The sequence below is a fragment of the Labeo rohita genome, chromosome 14 (assembly GCF_022985175.1).
Source record: "Labeo rohita strain BAU-BD-2019 chromosome 14, IGBB_LRoh.1.0, whole genome shotgun sequence".
Lineage (NCBI taxonomy): Eukaryota > Metazoa > Chordata > Actinopteri > Cypriniformes > Cyprinidae > Labeo > Labeo rohita.
Window position 1 is genome coordinate 23,648,406 of NC_066882.1, and position 19,102 is coordinate 23,667,507.

General features: G+C 33.3%; 3 protein-coding genes across 4 annotated transcripts in view; 2 read left to right on the forward strand and 1 right to left on the reverse strand.

Annotated features, from left to right (window-relative positions):
* snx25 (sorting nexin 25) overlaps nt 1-7,326 on the forward strand; it is a 66,405-nt gene extending 59,079 nt beyond the window's left edge. Inside the window, exons 14-19 of the mRNA XM_051127645.1 lie at nt 81-242; nt 3,282-3,399; nt 3,703-3,769; nt 3,856-4,037; nt 6,389-6,489; nt 6,748-7,326. Of these exons, the coding sequence (XP_050983602.1) occupies nt 81-242; nt 3,282-3,399; nt 3,703-3,769; nt 3,856-4,037; nt 6,389-6,489; nt 6,748-6,813 (696 nt within the window). The 3' untranslated portion in view covers nt 6,814-7,326. The remainder of the gene's footprint in view (nt 1-80; nt 243-3,281; nt 3,400-3,702; nt 3,770-3,855; nt 4,038-6,388; nt 6,490-6,747) is intronic.
* Nucleotides 7,327-9,442: 2,116 nt separating this feature from the next.
* Nucleotides 9,443-15,064, reverse strand: lrp2bp (LRP2 binding protein). Of its 2 annotated transcripts, none has more exons than XM_051127646.1 (8): nt 14,778-15,064; nt 13,676-13,785; nt 13,419-13,532; nt 13,105-13,247; nt 12,921-13,026; nt 11,049-11,272; nt 10,054-10,219; nt 9,443-9,901 (listed from the first exon to the last, which is right to left on the reverse strand). In XM_051127646.1, the coding sequence occupies exons 1-8, from the start codon at nt 14,887-14,889 to the stop codon at nt 9,836-9,838; spliced, it is 1,041 nt and encodes a 346-aa protein (XP_050983603.1). In that variant the 5' UTR covers nt 14,890-15,064; the 3' UTR covers nt 9,443-9,835. The 2 variants fall into 2 exon arrangements, with proteins under 2 accessions (XP_050983603.1, XP_050983604.1); XM_051127647.1 differs by having other exon boundaries at nt 9,447-9,901; nt 13,676-13,782.
* Nucleotides 15,065-15,434: 370 nt separating this feature from the next.
* pigg (phosphatidylinositol glycan anchor biosynthesis class G) overlaps nt 15,435-19,102 on the forward strand; it is a 175,741-nt gene continuing 172,073 nt past the window's right edge. Inside the window, 2 exon segments of the mRNA XM_051128200.1 lie at nt 15,435-15,788; nt 16,741-16,946. Coding sequence (XP_050984157.1) covers nt 15,635-15,788; nt 16,741-16,946 — 360 coding nt within the window. The 5' untranslated portion in view covers nt 15,435-15,634.

Below are 19,102 nucleotides of genomic sequence, written 5' to 3' on the forward strand. Positions count from 1 at the left end.
CTGGTCTCATTTGATTCAGGGCTGAAGGTTATTTCAAGATTCATGAAGTTTTAGTTTGCATGTGCGTGTTTCCTCCATAGAAAGTGTTGACAGACGAGCGCATGTGTCAGAGCGAGGCGCTGTATGCGTTTCTCAGTCCGTCACCAGAACACCTGAAGGTCATCGACATCCAGAAGAAATCCTCCTTCTCTCTCGCGTCCTTCCTGGAGAGACTGCCAGGAGATTTCTTCTCACACCAGGAGGTACAAACACACACGTTTTCTTAGCCATCTTAAAGGAATAGTTCTCCCAAAAATGAAAACTGTGTCATTAATTACTCACCCTCATGTCGTTCCAAACCCGTAAGACCTTTACTCATCTTCAGAACACAAATTAAGATATTTTTGATAAAATCCAAGAGCTTTCTGACCCTGAATAGACAGCAACGTAGCTGACACGTTCAAGGTCCAGAAAGTCAGGTGAGAAATTAATGACAGAACTTTCATTTTTGGGTGAACTATCCCTTTAAATAATGAACATTTAAAATGGGTGAGCCACTAATTACCTATTAAAGACTAATTTTAAAGGTACATTTGATTTGACACAATCCACCAAACCACTAAATGATGATCATAAAAAGCTGCAGAGATTTGGGACAGATGTCAGGTCAAATGTAATGCAGGGCTCTACGCTTACTTTTCTTTTTAGGAGCACTTGTGATGACTTTACGAGGTGATATTTGACTCCTTAAAGTGATTTAAAGGGGAATTTTGGTTTTACTTTTGAAATGGCATTTTTCTAACTTTATTAAAAGTGTCATCTTTTATGTCAGATTTTTTTGAAAATTATATTTTATAAGCTTTTTAAAATTATTCTGATTAAAACAACAGAATAAGAACAAGTTACCAATCAAATGAAATCAGTATTAACAAAATTAATTTGTAATTGGCACAGAATAACACATAAGATGTTTAATGAGGCTCAGAGGTGGCATGAATGCAATCAAATTCATAAATTCATGTTGAGATTAATGTTTTAAATATAAAATATTGAATATAGAAATATAAAATGATTTAAAGGAGAACTCTTCCAGAAATAATTTACTCATCCCTTGTCATCCAAGATGTTCCTGTCTTTTTGTCTTCAGTCGTGAAGAAATGATAGTTTTTGAGGAAAGCGTTTCAGGATTTTTCTCTGTATAATGGACTTCATTGGTGCCCGATTTTGAAATTCCAAAATGCAGTTTAAATGCAGCTTCAAAGGGCTCTAAACGATCCCAGCTGAGGAAGAAGGCTCTTATCTAGCGATCGGTCATTTTTTTCGGAAAAAAAAAAAAATTGTATACTTTTGAAGAACAAAAGCTTGTGTAGCACAGGCTCTGGGATGCGCGTCCACGATGCTACGAATTAGTAATGGGTCGTTCTCGAACGATTCTTTCATTTTGAACAAATCTTTAATGTGACTCGGGAAGAACGAGTCATCTCGAAGAGTGATTCGTTCGGTCGTGCATGCGCAACATCCGATTAGTTTCTGTACTGGAATTAGTTCACCTGTTTTGGGTCTTCAGGTTTTTCAAGTCATTTGTTCATCTTATGGGGCTGTCACGTGATGAACGAACGACTCAAACCCGAAAACTTGTCATAAGAGGTGAGGTGAGCTAATCAAAGACTAAAGACCCAGGTAAACAATGAATTAATCTTTTCTGTTTCTTATAGCATTATAGTTTTGTCTTGTTTGCAGTGTGATCAACATTTGTGTAAGCAGTAGATGTGTTAGGGAAGTAACACATAACATTTTAATTATATTTTGCTAAAATAAACTACATGACTAAAAAAAAACGTTCATTTTGCTGAACGAGACTCAAAGGCCGAGTCGGTAAAATGATCCAAACTTCCCATCAATACTACGAATCACATGTAAGTTCATCATCTGTGTACTGGGAATGATGAAAAACTCCATCTTATTTTCTCCTACAGCTTGAGAGGAGGACATCGTTGTACCTTTTTGTTTGTAAACAGTGTTTACAAACTTACTTGCACATTTTTTATAGTCTTTGCGCGTTCGCTTTGTAAACACTGGGTCTGTAGTCCCGCGTGACCTTTCGACATGATTTAATAGTACGTAGCGTCGTGAACGTGCATCCCAGAGCCTGTGCTGTGTGTCTTATTTTTTCCTACAACTTCAGAATCGTCCGACATCGTTGTACCTTTTTGTTTGTAAACAGCGTTTGACTTACTTGCACTTTCTTAGTCTTTGTGCATTCGCTTTGTAAACACTGGGTCTGTAGTTCCACCTACGTTCAGCATGACCTTTTGACCTTCTGATTCAATAGTGTGTAGCTTCTATTAGCCTGTTTTGTGCTTAAAAAGTTTAAAAATTTTATTTTCCGAAAAGAATGACTAATTGTTTCGTTAGATAACCTACTTCCTCGGCTGGGATCGTTTAGAGCCCTTTGAAGCCGCATTTAAACTACATTTTGGAATCAAAATCAGGGCACCAATGAAGTCCATTATACAAAGAAAAATCCTGAAACGCTTTCCTCAAAAACTATAATTTCGTCACGACTGAAGACAGAAAGACATGAACATCTTGGATGACAAGGGGGTGAGTACATTATTTGTGACTTGTTGTTCTGGAAGTGGACTTCTCCTTTAAGTAACTGAAAAGATACTTTAAAAATGAAACTAAAACTGCCAGTAGCTGGCAGCAAGTCACTGATTTAATTACTGAATCATTCATTCAGCTGATTCATTTGAACTGCTGATTCATTTAGGAATAAAGCAAGTGACTGTCTTTATGAATGGGAAATTGATTCATTGACTCACTAGATTCATTCACGCACGTTCATTCATAAACGAAACATTGCTGGGTTTGAATCGAAATGCGAAGCGGCTCAGTTGTGACTTGTTTCAAGCTATTTTTGATGACGAAATAGCAAAATCAGACAATGTAAGTCACTTAATATTAACTTTGTTTATTGAACTGTTGTATTAAATCAATATCTCATTTACAAACTCCCTTAAAAATGACTAAAAGCTGTCACTCATCTTAGTTCATCAAAATCTCACAAAGTTCCACTACAGTTAACGAAGCTCTCTATGCTGCACTATGAATCTCTGATTTACAGTCTCTCTACACTTTAAGGGAAAGGATTCGTGAGATATGTTTGTGATACGTTACTCAACGTTGCAAAAACACACAGAAACAAATCTGCTGATCGGGTCGCCAGCACATGGTCGCAAATGCGACTGAAATGATCGCACTGTAGAGCTCTGTTATGACTCTGTGTGTGTGTGTGCCAGGATGAAGGTGAGGATGACAGCGACCTCTCAGACTACGGCGATGAGACGGACGGGAGGAAGGACGCGTTGGCTGAGCCCTGCTTCATGCTGATCGGAGAGATCTTTGAACTCAGGGGCAGTGAGTACAACACACTGCTCAAATGACTCACTGTCACCCGCAGTGATGCAATGTGTGCAGTCAGACCGTGACATTGTGTCTGTGGGTGTAAAACGCAACAGATCTTTGACCACAGGACAGCGTGACTGATGTTTCTCTAGCTGAAGCGCTGTCTTCTGCTAAACACTAGTGCACAAATACACACACAAAGACACGTGAACCATCATTATAAATGTTTTTACTGTCACTCTTGATCTATTTAATGTATCCTCAAGCGTTGGTTGAGTCAGATGGTTTCTGCTTGTGTTTATTTTCTCTCTGCAGTGTTCAAGTGGGTGCGGAAGACACTAATTGCACTAGTTCAGGTTACGTTTGGACGGACTATAAACAAGTAAGCATTAACGAGTGGATGTAATGGAAACTTTAGTGAGAACTTTGCTAGACGAGCTCATTGAGTTGATCTTTCGTCCTCTGCAGGCAAATCAGAGACACTGTAAACTGGATTTTCAGTGAGCAGATGTTGGTTTACTACATTAATATATTCCGGGACACGTTTTGGCCCAACGGGAAACTCGCGCCTCATAACAAAAGCCGCTCGGAGAGTGAGCGCAGAGAAACTAAGGAGAGAGCACAACAGAAGCTTCTAGACAACATCCCAGGTGAGCGGAAATAAGAACGTTTCCACACATTTCTGTCATTTTATTAGTGCTGTCAAATGATTAATCGGATCCAAAATTAAAGCTATTGTTTACATGTGTGTGTATACTGTGTATATTTATCATGTATATAAATATACACACACATGCAGTATATATTTTGAAAATATTTACATGTATTTACATGTATAAATTTATATTAATATAATTGATACTATATATAAATATTTTAATATGTGAACATATTTTTCTTAAATATATACATGCATGTGTGTGTGTATTTATATAAACAAAAACTTTTGGATGCGATTAATCGTTTGATAGCACTAATCACAATTACACATAGGGTCAAAATGAATGCATGAGGCTTTATTGTTGATAACATCCAAATACATGAATTCACTTCAAGATGATCTCGGAAAATAAATATTTTAGCATTATTTGTATTCTATTGTAGTGTTTTGAATTCATTTTATATTTTTAGTTTTAATTTTAAATTTAGTTTTAGTAACTTTTTTTATTAAAATTCTGTTTAGCTTTATTTTTAGTTTTGCTTGAGTAATTTTAGTAATTTTAATTTTCAACTTGTTTTGTTTTAGTTAGTTGCCAAGGCCTTTTTCAATTTTTATTATTTATTTTTTTCAAAGTTTTTTCCCCCTAATTTTAAGTTGTTATTTGATCAATTTGTTTTATTTTCATTTAGCTTTATTTTTGTTAACAAACTAATAAACTAATAATAATGAAATAATGAATAATGGCAACACTGAAGGAAAAATGAAAATGCGCCATAAACAATTTTATTGTGAATAAAAACATTATGGCTATTATGAACGTAAACTAAATAACAATGAATAAAAAATAAAATGTTTAGCAGTCGCTAACAACCTTTAAATGTTGAAGCCTCCACTATTTCAGTAGTTATTTGTTTCTAGTAAAAGAAGTCTTTTTTATTATCTTATCTTTTTTTTTTTTTTTTTTTTTTTTAATTGGAACAATGTAATTATGATAATTCCTGCCCCACCATTTTTTTCTTTTCTTTTCTTTTTTCTTTTCTTTTATTATTTTTATTTTGTTTTGTTTTATTTTATTTATTTAATTTTTTTCTACAGCTATTGTTATAAAGGCGGTACCATACAATTTAAATAATTTTATTATTATTATTATTATTTTTATAATTGTTTTTGTTATAAAATACAGAACCTTATAATTCCGATAATTCCTGCTACACCATTATTATTATTATTATTACTATATATATATATTTTTTACAGCTATTGTTATTATGAACAGCAGTTCAATTATTTATTTATTTTTTTGATAAAATATGATAAAATATTTTTTGATAAATATTTTTATTATGCTAATTCCTGCTGCACCAGTATTATTTTATTTATTTATTTATTTATTTTTATTAAAAAAATTGATAAAATATTTTGAAGTTGGAACACTATAATTATTGTAATTCCTGCCACACCATTATTATTGTTGTTGTTATTATTATTATTTTTTTTTAATTTTACAGCTATTGTTAGCTATTTACTATTATAAAAAGGTATAAAAAGGCAGTACTACCTAGTTGAGCATAGTACCAAAAAAAGGTATTATTTATATATGTATATGTTTTTTGGGGGGGTTAAAATATGATAAAATATTTTTTGATAAAATATGAGTCATCATATTTTGTATTGCAGTTGAATTATGGTAATTATGGAATTATGGTAATTCCTGCTGCACCATTAATATTATTTTTTAGTATTATTTGTAATAAAATATAATAAAATATTTTTTTTGGATAAAATACGAGTCATCTTTTTCTTTTTTGAAGTTGGAACATTGTAATTATGGTGATTTCTGTGGCACCATTATTATTATTGTTATTTATTTATTTATTTTTACAGCTATTGTTATTATTGTTATTAACAGTAGGTGTGAAAAGGCAGTACGGCCTAGTTGACCATTTGTAAATACATTTTTTTTGCTTTACATTTTTTTTTTTTTTTTTAAATCCAAATGAATAGAAAAACTATCCTGTGCCGATTCGGTCACCCTGGAAAAAAGGTTTATTTTGTGCTAAAGTGCGACGCTGTTAATGTAAAAGGCTTCATGGCTGTTTCTGCCTGCATGGTGCTTTTTAATTAGAGCAGGACACTTAAACCACACTCCAGCGAGAGCAATTACACCTGCCTGAGCTCAGAGCGCTTGATAAACCTGCTTCGCTCTAGAGCTCTCAGAAGCCCACACTACAGACCAGCAACAATCAAAACAGCTTTTTAATGAAGAATTCCTCTTACGTTGGAAAGTTAGGACAGCAGAGACTGTGTAATTAGACAAAAACTGTTGTTTTCATTGTTTAGATGCACTTCAGAATCTCGTGGGGCAGCAGAACGCGAGATATGGGATCATCAGGATCTTTAATGCACTTCAGGAGACCAGTGCCAACAGACATCTTCTCTACGTAAGTCCCTCAGAGCCCTGTGACTGACCGTTAACCCTGCTCAAGTTTATTTATATCTCAGGCTTTCAATTTCAGCCAGTGGATGTTCTCGTTTCTGCTTTCTGTTGAAAACACTCTCGTGACATGACAGATACACATCTGTGAAAAGGAAAGTGATAGGAATGAACCGAATGAAGTGTCATTCAAGCTGTGATACTGTAGCGCCATCTATCGGTGGAGTTTATACACTGAATGTCTATTTCCTCTGTTTCTCTTTAGATCTTGTTGGAGATGCTGCTTAAAGAACTCTATCCTGAGCTGAGCGTAGAGGCCGTGCAGGCATGAACATCTTCATGTCACGTCAGAGGCTCAGGATGTGTTTCTCTAATGTGCTGGATGGTGTTATTTTTTTTGTTCTGATATTTAATTTCTGAAACACTTGACTCTGTAGTGCTGGAAGTAGGAAGCGTACAGTTTGTGTTTTAATCCGTTGATGTGTTTCTCTCTGGTGAGATCGGAGGAACCGTCCATATCCACTGCCAGCTGTCATCTTCTGCTTTTCTTTTCTCTCTTTTGTTTTCTTCTAGGGGGTTTTGCTGTGTAATGTGAATAACAGTGGAATGAGTGTTACACATCTGTAAAAAAGAAGAACCCAGACCTCTGTAAACTCCCTACATATTATTGTGACCATTATGAAGGCTTTTAATCGTGCAATATGTCATGTACAGTTATTGTGAAAGTTCTGTTTGTGATATTATTATTATTATTATTATTATTAATATTGTTATTATTATAGAATTTTATTTTTACCAAAATAGACTAGAGCATTTATAAGCAATAAATTGCAAAAGAAGATTTGCCACGTGTTGTGTCGTTAATATAATGTAATATTAAATATACATTAAGATGAAATTCATTCATTAGTTCTATAGTTCTTTCTGCTGTTCTATCCATCCACCCATCAGTCTATCTCTCTGTTCATCCATCTCTCCATCCATCCATCTATCCATCCGTCGTTTATTAGTTCTATCATTCTATCTGCTGTTCTATTCATCCATCCATCCATCCATTATCTGTCGTTCATAAGTTTTATCGTTCTCTCTGCTGTTCTATCCATCTATCCATCCATCATCTGTTGTTTACTGTTCTATCTCCTGTTCCATCCATCCATTCATTTATCCATCCATCGTTTATTAGTTCTATCATTCTATGTGCTGTTCCGTCCATCCATCATCCATCCATCCATCCATCCATCATCTGTCGTTCATTAGTTCTATTGTTCTATCTGTTGTTCTATCAATTCTTCCATCCATCTACCCACCATCTGTTGTTTATTGTTCTATCTCCTGTTCCATCCATCCATCTATCCATCCATCGTTTATTAGTTCTGTCGTTCTATCAGCTGTTCTATCATCCATCCATCCATCCATCATCTGTCATTTACTGTTCTATCTCCTGTTCCATCCATCCATCTATCCATCCGTCGTTTATTAGTTCTATCATTCTATCTGCTGTTCTATTCATCCATCCATCCATCCATCCATCTATCCTTCCATCTCTGTCTCTCCATCCATCCAGCCATTCATCCATCATCTGTCGTTTATTAGTTCTGTCGTTCTATCTGCTGTTCTATCATCCATCCATCATCTGTCATTTACTATTCTATCTCCTGTTATATCCATCCATCCATCTATCTCTCTCTCTATCCATCCATCTATCTCTCTCTATCCATCCATCTCTGTCTCTCCATCTATCATCTGTCGTTCATTAGTTCTGTCGTTCTATCATCCATCCATCATCTGTCATTTATTATTCTATCTCCTGTTATATCCATCCATCCATCTATCTCTCTATCTCTATCCATCCAGCTCTGTCTCTCCATCCATCCAGCCATTCATCCATCATCTGTCGTTCATTAGTTCTATTTGCTGTTCCATCCATCCATCCGTCATCTGTCTTTACTGTTCTATCTCCTGTTCCATCCATCTATCCATCCATCATCTGTCATTTACTGTTCTATCTCCTGTTCAATCAATCCATCCATGTATCCATCCATCCATTGTTTACTAGTTCTATCGTTCTATCTGCTGTTCTATCCATCTCTGTCTCTCCATCCATCATCTGTCGTTCATTAGTTCTGTCGTTCTATCTGCTGTTCTATCATCCATCCATCATCTGTCATTTACTATTCTATCTCCTGTTATATCCATCCATCCATCTCTCTCTCTATCCATCCATCTCTGTCTCTCCATCTATCATCTGTCGTTCATTAGTTCTGTCGTTCTATCTGCTGTTCTATCCATCTGTCTCTCCATCCATCATCTGTCGTTCATTAGTTCTGTCGTTCTATCTGCTGTTCTATCATCCATCCATCATCTGTCATTTACTGTTCTATCTCCTGTTATATCCATCCATCCATCCATCCATCTCTCTCTCTATCCATCCATCTGTCTCTCCATCCATCCAGCCATTCATCCATCATCTGTCGTTCATTAGTTCTATTGTTCTATCTGCTGTTCTATCATCCATCCATCCATCATCTATCATTTACTGTTCTATCTCCTGTTCAATCCATCATCCATCCATCTATCCATCCATCCATTGTTTATTAGTTCTGTCGTTCTATCTGCTGTTCTAGCTATCCATCCATCCATCTCTATCTCTTCATCCATCCATCAGTCTTTCTCTCTATCCATCCATCTCTATCTCTTCATCCATCCATCCATCCATCCATCATGTTGTTCAATAGTTCTGTCGTTCTATATGCTGTTCCATCCATCCATCATCTGTCGTTTACTCTTCTATTTCCTATTGCTTATTAGTTCTATCTATCTATCTATCTAGCTATCTATCTATCTATCTATCTATCTAGCTATCTATCTTCAACAACATGTAGTATGTGTTATGCCTCTAAATATAAAAAAAAATCCAAAAAAGTAGTCATATAGATATGGTGTAGTTTAAGAAAAAATATTGTTTATTAAAATGTTGTTTGTTTAAATTAAACATGTTTTAATTTTTTTTCTAAATGTTTTTTTTTTTATGTATACTCAATGTATTTATATATATTCAAGATGTAATTAAAATCTCTCTCTCAAAAAAAACAAAAACATCTTAAATATGAAGATGCATTTTTGACTAGACTTTTAAAAGATTTTGCTTTGCATCATTCTTATATGACACCGAAGTAATACTAAACATATTGATTCATCAGCATTCCAAAAAAATGCCTGAGCCAGAAGAGCGATTATAATATAACATCTTAGTGCAAAGTGTAGTGAACTCAGTCAGTTTAACAGTCAGATTTGTATCCAGTCATCAATTTCAATGATGATATTCAGTGACTGATTATTGTTGCATGTGTGATTTATATCCTGCCGTGTAAGACGTCCATCTGCAGCTCCTTACAGATCTCTGGATCAATCCTGGCAGCCTAATGGAGAAAAAAACAGAGAAATGAGCCATTGGATCTCCAAATGTACCCACATCCCCTTTAACACAAGTCCCAAACTTTTCCCACATTGCTTCTCAGTAGCAGTGCCAACATCAGAACTGGCATTACAGTTTTATGGTGGTCAACAGTACCTGTGTGAAGTAGTTCTTCGCTCTGTCTCTGTTCTTCAAGACGCCTCGGCCCAGCTGAAGACAGCGTGCGTAGTAAAACATGGCTATGGCGATGCCCTTCCTGATGTACTCCTCCAGACAGTCTGTGTGCCGCGCTATGGCACTGATGTCCTCATATCCACACACTCTGAGAGTCAAACCAAACCTGTTTTTACTACTAAAGGGGATATATCATGAAAGTCTGACTTTTTCCATGTTTAATTGCTTTAAATGGGACCCCGGTACATCTACCATACCAGAAAATGTGAAAAAGGACAACCCAGTAACTTTGTTTTAATAAGCCTTTTTCTGCAAGCCTGTAAAAAAACAAGCCACTCAGATTTCACTCCCCCCGAGCAAATCAAGTTAACTGTTTTGTCTTTGGCTGCACAGATGCGCACAGAACAGTATTTAGAGTCCCAGCCTCAAAGGAGACAAGAGAGCAGTACATTTATTGATTTATTTATTGTAAATTACGCTGCTGCCACACAGGTCTAATATAAACATGCGATTTCTTTCCCAACTGTTTACCTTCACAGACATAACTGACTGTTTTTGTAACTTGTGTGTTTTTAACATAAACCTATCTGTGTGTTTGACAGTTTAAGCGCAATAAGACATGAAAGAGAACTAAAGTTTAGTACTCACATACCATGCGACAACCGCTTTTTGTGTGCATGCTTCGGATGTGTGCGCTCAGAAAACCATATTTCAGAAGTTTAAACTGATATGACTTTAAATTCACGATTTCAGTGCAGTAGACATGATAGAGAGAGTGTATATATAATAGACACTGTTTCTGCTTTCACTCAAAATAGGCATTTTCACTATTGCATAATAAATGATCTGTGGCGTATTTTTGGCTGAAACTTCACGGACACATTCTGGGGACACCTGAGACTTATATTACATCTTGTAAAAAGGTCACCTTTAAAAAATAATGGTGTTCTTTACAGTTTCTGAATGATTCGCTGTACCTTTCTCCCAGGGCTGCTGCTCTGGAGTAAAGCTTCCTGTTGTAGTAGCAGGCTGTCAGCTGACCCTGCGCATAGACGTTTCCTCTCTCCGCCGCCTCTTTTAGGCAGAACAGGGCAGCATCTGGGTCCTTCTGCACTCCGTGACCGTAGAGATACATGACGCCAAGAGCGCCCTGAGACTCCAGACTGCCGTTACCACATGCCTCCGAGTGCCACAAGAACGCCTGCAGTACATGAAGACAATCAGCTTAACTAAAGGCATTTAAAGGGACAGTTCACCCAAAAATTAATATTCTGTCATTAATTACTCACCCTCATGTCGTTCCAAACCCGTAAGACCTTAGTTCATCTTTAGAACACAAATTAAGATTTTTTTGATGAAATGTGAGTTTTCTGACCCTGCTTAGACAGCAAAACAACTGACACATTTAAGACCCAGAAAGGTAGTAAGGACATAAAATAGCCCATGTGACGTCAGTGGTTCAACAGTAATGCTATGAAGCTACGAGAATACTTTTTGTGTGCAGAGAAAACTAAAATATCGCTAACTTATGCTTGTTAACAAGGCGCATCCTGGTTCTATGTCAGAACACCGGCTCCTGTGCCTCAGGAACTTGCATCAAAGACTGACATGGAAGAAAAGAAATTGTTGTTATTTTTGTTTTCCTTGTGCACAAAACATATTCTCGTAGTTTCATAAAATTACAGTTGAACCACTGATGTCACATGGACTATTTTAACAATGTCCTTACTACCTTTCTGAGCCTTGAACGTGTCAGTTGCGTTGCTGTCTAGCAGGTTCAGAAAGCTCTCAGAGTTCATCATAAATATCTTAATTCATGTTTTGAAGATGAATGAATCTCTTACGGGTTTGGAATGACATGAGGGTGAGTAATTAATGACAGAATATTTATCTTTGGGTGAACTATCCCTCTAAAGGAGAAGTCCACTTCCAGAACAAAAATTTACGGATAATGTTCTCACCCCTTTGTCATCCAAGATGTTCATGTTTTTCTCTCTTCAGTCGTAAAGAAATTATGTTTTTTGAGGAAAACATTTCAGGAATTTTCTCCATATAATGGACTTTTATGGTGCCCCTTCCAAAATGTAGTTCAAAAGCGACTGTGGTTGTAAACAATCCCAGCCGAGGAAGGATCTTATCTAGCGAAACGATTGGTTATTTTCATAAAAATAATACAATTTATATACTTTTTAATGTCAAATGCTCGTCTTGTCTTGCTCTGCCTGAACTTTGACAGTTCATGACAGTTGTGTCAAAAGACTCCCATTTCATGTTCTCCCTCAAATTCAAAATCGCCCTATATCGCTGTTTTACCTTTTTTGTTAAGGGTGTTTGATCTTGTTTGCATGTTCACTTTGCAAAGACTGGGTCGGTACCTCTGCAGCGATGTAGGATGACTTTGAAATGATTTTTGAGGGAGAAAATATGATTGGAGTTTTTCGACATACCCTAACTGTCTTGAGCCAGAATACACAGAGATTAGGCAGAGCAAGACAAGACGAGCGTTTGAGATTGAAAAGTATTTAAATTGTATTTTTTAAATGAAAATAACCAATCGTTTCGCTAGATAAGATCCTTCCTCGGCTGGGATCATTTGAAGCCGCATTTAAACTGCATTTTGGAAGGAAAAATCCTGAAATGTTTTCCTCAAAAATCATAATTTCTTTACGACTGAAGAAAGAAAGACATGAACATCTTGGATGACAAGGGGGTGAGTACATTATCTGTTAATTTTTGTTCTGGAAGTGGACTTCTCCTTTAACACATGTCTCTTTTACAGTACATTTCAGCAGCTCTAGAGGTCAGTGCTTCAGCTGATGATGCATGATGGTTGTTAGTGATATCAGGACCTTTCTGAGGTCGAGAGTCTCCGGTCTGCAGTAAAACATGCCCAGAGACGACTGCGCTTTCACACTCGCATTCGGGTTTCCATCATCAGCTGCCAGGAGCCAAAGCCTGCCACAGAAATCTTCATCAGATGTTCTTCTCATTTATTATGCACAGATGTTTCAAGATTTATAATTTATTTCTCACCGCTCTGCTTCAGCGCTGGACGCCTCAACACCAAAACCCTCCAGATACGCCCGACCCAGGTTATACAGCGCTGCGTATCTGATACAGCCCAATTCTGACGAATCCCAGAATGCAACTGTTGTCATGTACTCAATTGCCTTACCCTGTTAAAGTTAATGGGGTTCACAAATTTAGTAGTGGTTTTACAATTAGATATTGGTAATGTGAAGTAATGCATTAATGTAACATATGAAAAGCTTGTTAAAATGTTGCATTAAATGTTATTAATGGTGATCTATTTACTGTATATGAGATAATAGCGATATGGTTCTTACAAGGTCTTCTTTGCTTCCAAGGCCATCGTAATAAATGACAGCCAGCTGATACAGAGCTCGAGGATCTTCATCTTTAATGCCATCAAAGATGATCTCAGCTTCTGCACAGCGGCCCTGCAGAATACCAGATTATTCCTGAGATGTGTAATTACTATGCATCAATATATTGTTTGTCTGTAATGCAGAAAGCAAATTCTCACACGATTCTGTCTTTGCATATTGAAAGAATAAATGAGAAAGTTTATGGCATCAGTCACCTCCTCGTAGTATAACTGTCCCAAGAAAAAGGCGGCTTGTGTGTCTCCTCTTTCTACTTTCTCCTTCAGCAGAGGCAATATCTTCTCCACCTTCTCACCAGGAGTCTCTGCTTGGAAAAAAGGCTGCATTTATTTGATCAAAAAATCCAGATAAAACTGTAATATTGTAAAATACGTTTTCTAAGTGAATATATTTTAAAATGCAATTTATTTCTGTGATGCAAACCTGAATTTTTAGCATCATTACTACTGTTTTGGAGTGGTTTCTTCAGAAATCATTCTAATATGCTGATTATCAATGTTGACAACAGTTGTGTTGCTTAACATTTTGTTGGAACCTTTTTTTCAGGATTTTTTTTTAAGTTAAAAAGAACAGCACTTATTTAAAATATAACTCTTTTGCAACAATATAAACTAGCATTTATAAGTTTGTGGTCTGTAATTTTTGATTCTTTCTTTTTCTGAAAGAAATTAATACTTTTATTCACCAAGAATGTGTTGAATTGAAAAAAAGTGATAACAAGGACTGATATTGTTAGAAAGGATTTCTATTTTGAATAAATGCTGTTCTTATGCACCAAAGAATCCTAAAAAAAGAATCAAGGTTCCAAAAAAATTTTAAGCAGTACAACTGTTTTCAGCATTGATAATAAAAGTAATAAATCCGCATATCAGAATGATTTCTGAAGGATCATGTGACATTGAAGCCTGGAGTAATGATGCTGAAAATGTATCTTTGCATCACAGAAATAAATTATATTTTAACATCCCAACAAACATGAGACGTCCACCCGACGTGCAGATCATGTCTATATTCCGACAAAGACGTTGAAATGATGTCGTTTGGACGTCGTTTGCTCAGTGGGATATATATAGATAGAAAAACATTCTTTTAAACAGTAATTACATTTCAAAATATTACTGTTTTTCTCAGTATTTTTGATCAAGTAAATGCAGCCTTGATGAGCATAAGAGAATTCTTTGAAAAACATTAAACATTTCACTGATACCAAACTTTTGAACGGCAGTGGAACAATAAAATATTTGACACAAAAATGAAATGCAATGGCATGTTTCCGATGTTATGTATATGTCTGATCACCTGATTGCACTGACTCTTCTCTAATATCTTGATAAATCTCGTTTATTTCATCAAGCAGCTTCGAGGTCCTTGTTTTCTCCGTGGAGTTCAGTTGACTGCAGTCCATTTCCATCGACAAACAGAATCATAAATCACTGCTTACAAACACACTTTACTTTTACAGTCAGCAGCTCTTTAACAAATGACATATTGGCTCATTCCGCTGGTTTTCTCTGTCTATAAATTCCCTAACAAATAAAACGCGTTTTGACAGTGTCGAAAAAGAAATAAAGCGCCATTACAACAAATGTTACCATGACAACCAGTCTTACTTTTCATATTACTTAATACAATTATTTAAAATACATAATAATAGTACATTATATAATTATAAAAAAAGTATAAGTTTCGAAAATGAAACTTATTTTCCCTGTCACCTAATTTGTAAAAACAAACAAAAAAATAACAGTCTATATATAACTCACTTCCATTATTTTACACAGTTATTATTATATAAATTATAATACAATTTTAAATATGTACGTAGTACGTTTAAATGTAGTGTAAGCGTAAATCAAATATTTTAGATTAAAGTTTTGGTTCTGATTACAAAATAAGAGTCCGCAGAAACGTTGAAAATGAGAAACGATCCTTCTGAGTTGCCGTAGTGACCCGCACGGCACAACACGGAAATGAAAATTTCAAAACACTAATCCGGCAGAATCTTCATTAATCGTGCGGGTTTCGTGTCGTTTTTCTTCAAAATGACGGTTTTTTGCGGTCACTGAGAAATCAGACAGCGGACTGGACAGTTGCCAGTGTTAGTGTTGTCTTATGAGTGTGATAAGTGTTATCGATGACAGTTATTGATCTTCATCATGAAGCTGAGCTCATCACTATTTGCTTTATTGTGTCTCATATGTGAGATTGTGGCAATCGCTCTGTTCCTGAGAGGATTCTTCCCTGTTCCTGTCAAATCATCCTTTTCAGCCAAGAGCAAATTGACTGACTTTCCTGCAGAGCCACAGACAGGTAAACATACACACACATATGTAACTCAGAATTATTAAGCATTATGATAATGGCGATGAGGTTTTAATGCAAAATTATCTAAAGATTTATTTGTGTTGATACTGATTTTTTTAATGATTTGTTATTGTTTTATTTATTTTAAAATAATTTAATTATTCATAATTTTCAGATTTTTAAAGACATTTATCCTGTAGATTTAATATTACTTTATATTTGTTATAGTATAATTACGTATAATATTTTGTACATTTGTAGATTTAGGTCCATCCTTGCTGTATGCATCAAAATTATAATTTAAAGTGATTTTATATACATAGAAATCATATATGCATGAATGTAAGTCTACTTTAATGGGTCAGTTCACTTTTGTGAAAATGTAAAATGTCAAAATATGGGTGAAATATTGTTCCATTGTCATTCAGCATAACAGATATATTTATATAAAAATGAAACAACACTTATTCTGACCTTAAAATATATAAAAGAAAATGTGATTATAGTAAATTTTATTTTATTTTAATGACATGGATGACTCTGAATGACATGGATGTCTTCTGTAAAATTTAAAAAATGTATGATAGTCATTATATTTTTGCTAGGAAGAAATAATATGCAGGGCACATTCTAATTTAAAGATTAAAAAAATAAAGCTGCATTCATTTTTTATTGTTTTGAAGCTTGAAAACCACTTTTTGTCTTTCATTTCATACCTTTATTGCTAAATATAACCTATTCCTCTGTCTGTTTGATTCTGTATGTCCAAATCCCAATGAATTGCCTCTTGGGGATTAAGATCGAGGATTTAATTCCGATGTTTAGGTTTTAATTTCAGCCTCACGACTAAATCCCCCTTTTTTAACATTTCTAATTATAATTCTGAAATCAGAATTCATAACATATATCCTGATCACATATGCAGCAGAGATTTTCTGAGCTGTTCTGTGTTCTGCAGGAAATGGTCTTAACACCAGCAAAGCTCCTGTGGCATTGTTCAAGCGTGTGGTGATTGTCCTGATCGATGCTCTCAGAGAGGACTTTGTGTTCGGCTCTGATGGCCGGAGGTTCATGCCCTACACCAGACATGTGGTGGAGAGAGGCTCTTCTCACAGCTTCATAGCCAAAGCCAGACCGCCCACCGTCACCATGCCCAGAATTAAGGTGAATTACACACAATTCAAAAAACAAATCTTCTCTTAACCTAGTTTGTTTTTGCATGTGGTTCCACCTTTAATATAAATCTATGCAATGTTTTTGCTTATTTTATAGTCAACATATGCTATTATATTACTAATTAGTTAAATTAAATATATGTAATAATAATAATAATAATAATAATAATAACAATAACAATAATAGTAATGAGTATGTTATAATATTTATTACAAAATAAATATTCAAATAACAAATAATCAATTCAAATTTTTAATTAAATGAAATTAAACACTAATTCTCGTTAATTCTAATAAATATTTAATAACAACAATAATAATAATAAACATAAATAGTAGCAGCAGTAGTAGTAGTAGTAGTAATTATAAATATGTATTATTAATGGCATTATTTTAAATCGAGTTGTTGCATGCAAAATGTGGGACACTGCTAAACATATAAATATATTTCATAATGTAAATATATAATTAAAAAATAATTAAATTTAAATTAAATAAAACTATTTCTAATTAATTCTAATAAATATTTAATAATAATAATCATAATAATAATAATAATTATAATTTTAAGAAATGATCCTAAAATATATGTAATTACATTTAATAATGTAAATATATGACATAAATGTATATTTTAAATTACATTAAAGAGTAATTCTAATTAATTTTAATAAATACATTTTTAAAATAATTTTAATAACTTGTTTAAGTATTAAAATATATAAATATTTAATAATGTAAATATATGATATAAATGTATATTTTAAATTACATTAAAGAGTAATTCTAATTAATTCTAATAAATATATTTTTAAAATAATAATGATAATTTTAATAACTTATTTATTTAAGTCTTAAAATATATAAATATTTAATAATGTAAATATAATGTTTAAATTAAATTGAATTACATTACATTACATTAATTCTAATTAATTTGAATAAATATTTAATAAATAATAATATTTATTTTAACAAATTGTCTAATTAAATATTACAAAATAAATAATCAAATAATAAATAATCAATTAAAATTTTTTAATTAAATGAAATTAAACTCTAATTCTAGTTAATTCTAATAAATATTTGATGACAACAATAACAATAATAAACAAATAGTAGTAGTAGTAGTAGTAGTAGTAATAATTAATATGTATTATTAATGGCGTTATTTTAAATCGAGATAAAACCAATAGTGTTGCATGCAAAATGTGGGACACTGCTAAATATATAAATATATTTAATAATGTAAATATATAATAATTTAAATTTAAATTAAATAAAAAAATTTAATTAAATAAAACTATTTCTAATTTATTCTAATAAATAGTTAATAATAATAATCATAATAATAATAGTAATAATAATTTTAAGAAATGATCCTAAAATATATGTAAATACATTTAATAATGTAAATATATGATATAAATGTATATTTTGAATTACATTAAAAACTAATTCTAATTAACTCTAATAAATATTTTTTAAATAATAATAATAATAATAATAATTTTAAGAACTTGTCTTAAAATATATAAATATTTAATAATGTAAATGTAATATGTTTAAGTTAAATTAAAAAAAATTACATTAATTCTAATTAATTTGAATAAAAAATTAATAATAATAATTATTATTTTAACAAATTATCTAATTATCTATAAGTTGATAATGGTTTTTGTGCTACAGATTAACTAAATGTATATTCAACAAATTATATCTGTAATTATATTACATTTGTTATTTTAAATAGAGTGAAAACCAACAGTGTTGCATGCAAAATCTGGGACAGTACTAAATATATAAATGTATTTAATGATGTAAATATATATAATAATATAAATTGTAATAACAAATCTAGTTATTAAATTAAATTAATTAATTGTAATAATAATACTAATACTAATAATAATAATAATACTGAATGTAAATAAACAAATAATATAAAAAATGTTATTTTACATAGAGTGAAAACCAACAATGCTGCATGCAAAACTAATTGTAATGAATGTATTTATAAATGTAATAATATTTATATGTTTTGTTGTTATCAAGCCACACCAGCTTTGTGACTTTTTGCCAAAAAATTAGTACAGGAAGGAAAACGCTGATGTTTGTTACAGTGATCTCGGCCGAATGTTGATG

Excerpts from the sequence above, each read along its gene's own strand:
- lrp2bp (XM_051127646.1), bottom strand. The coding sequence starts at position 14,889 with ATGGAAATGGACTGCAGTCAACTGAACTCCACGGAGAAAACAAGGACC. Across the intron at positions 13,533-13,675 it reads GACAGTTATACTACGAGGAG|GGCCGCTGTGCAGAAGCTGA; the intron begins GTGACTGATGCC and ends GGTATTCTGCAG. Across the intron at positions 13,248-13,418 it reads TTGGAAGCAAAGAAGACCTT|GGTAAGGCAATTGAGTACAT; the intron begins GTAAGAACCATA and ends TAACTTTAACAG.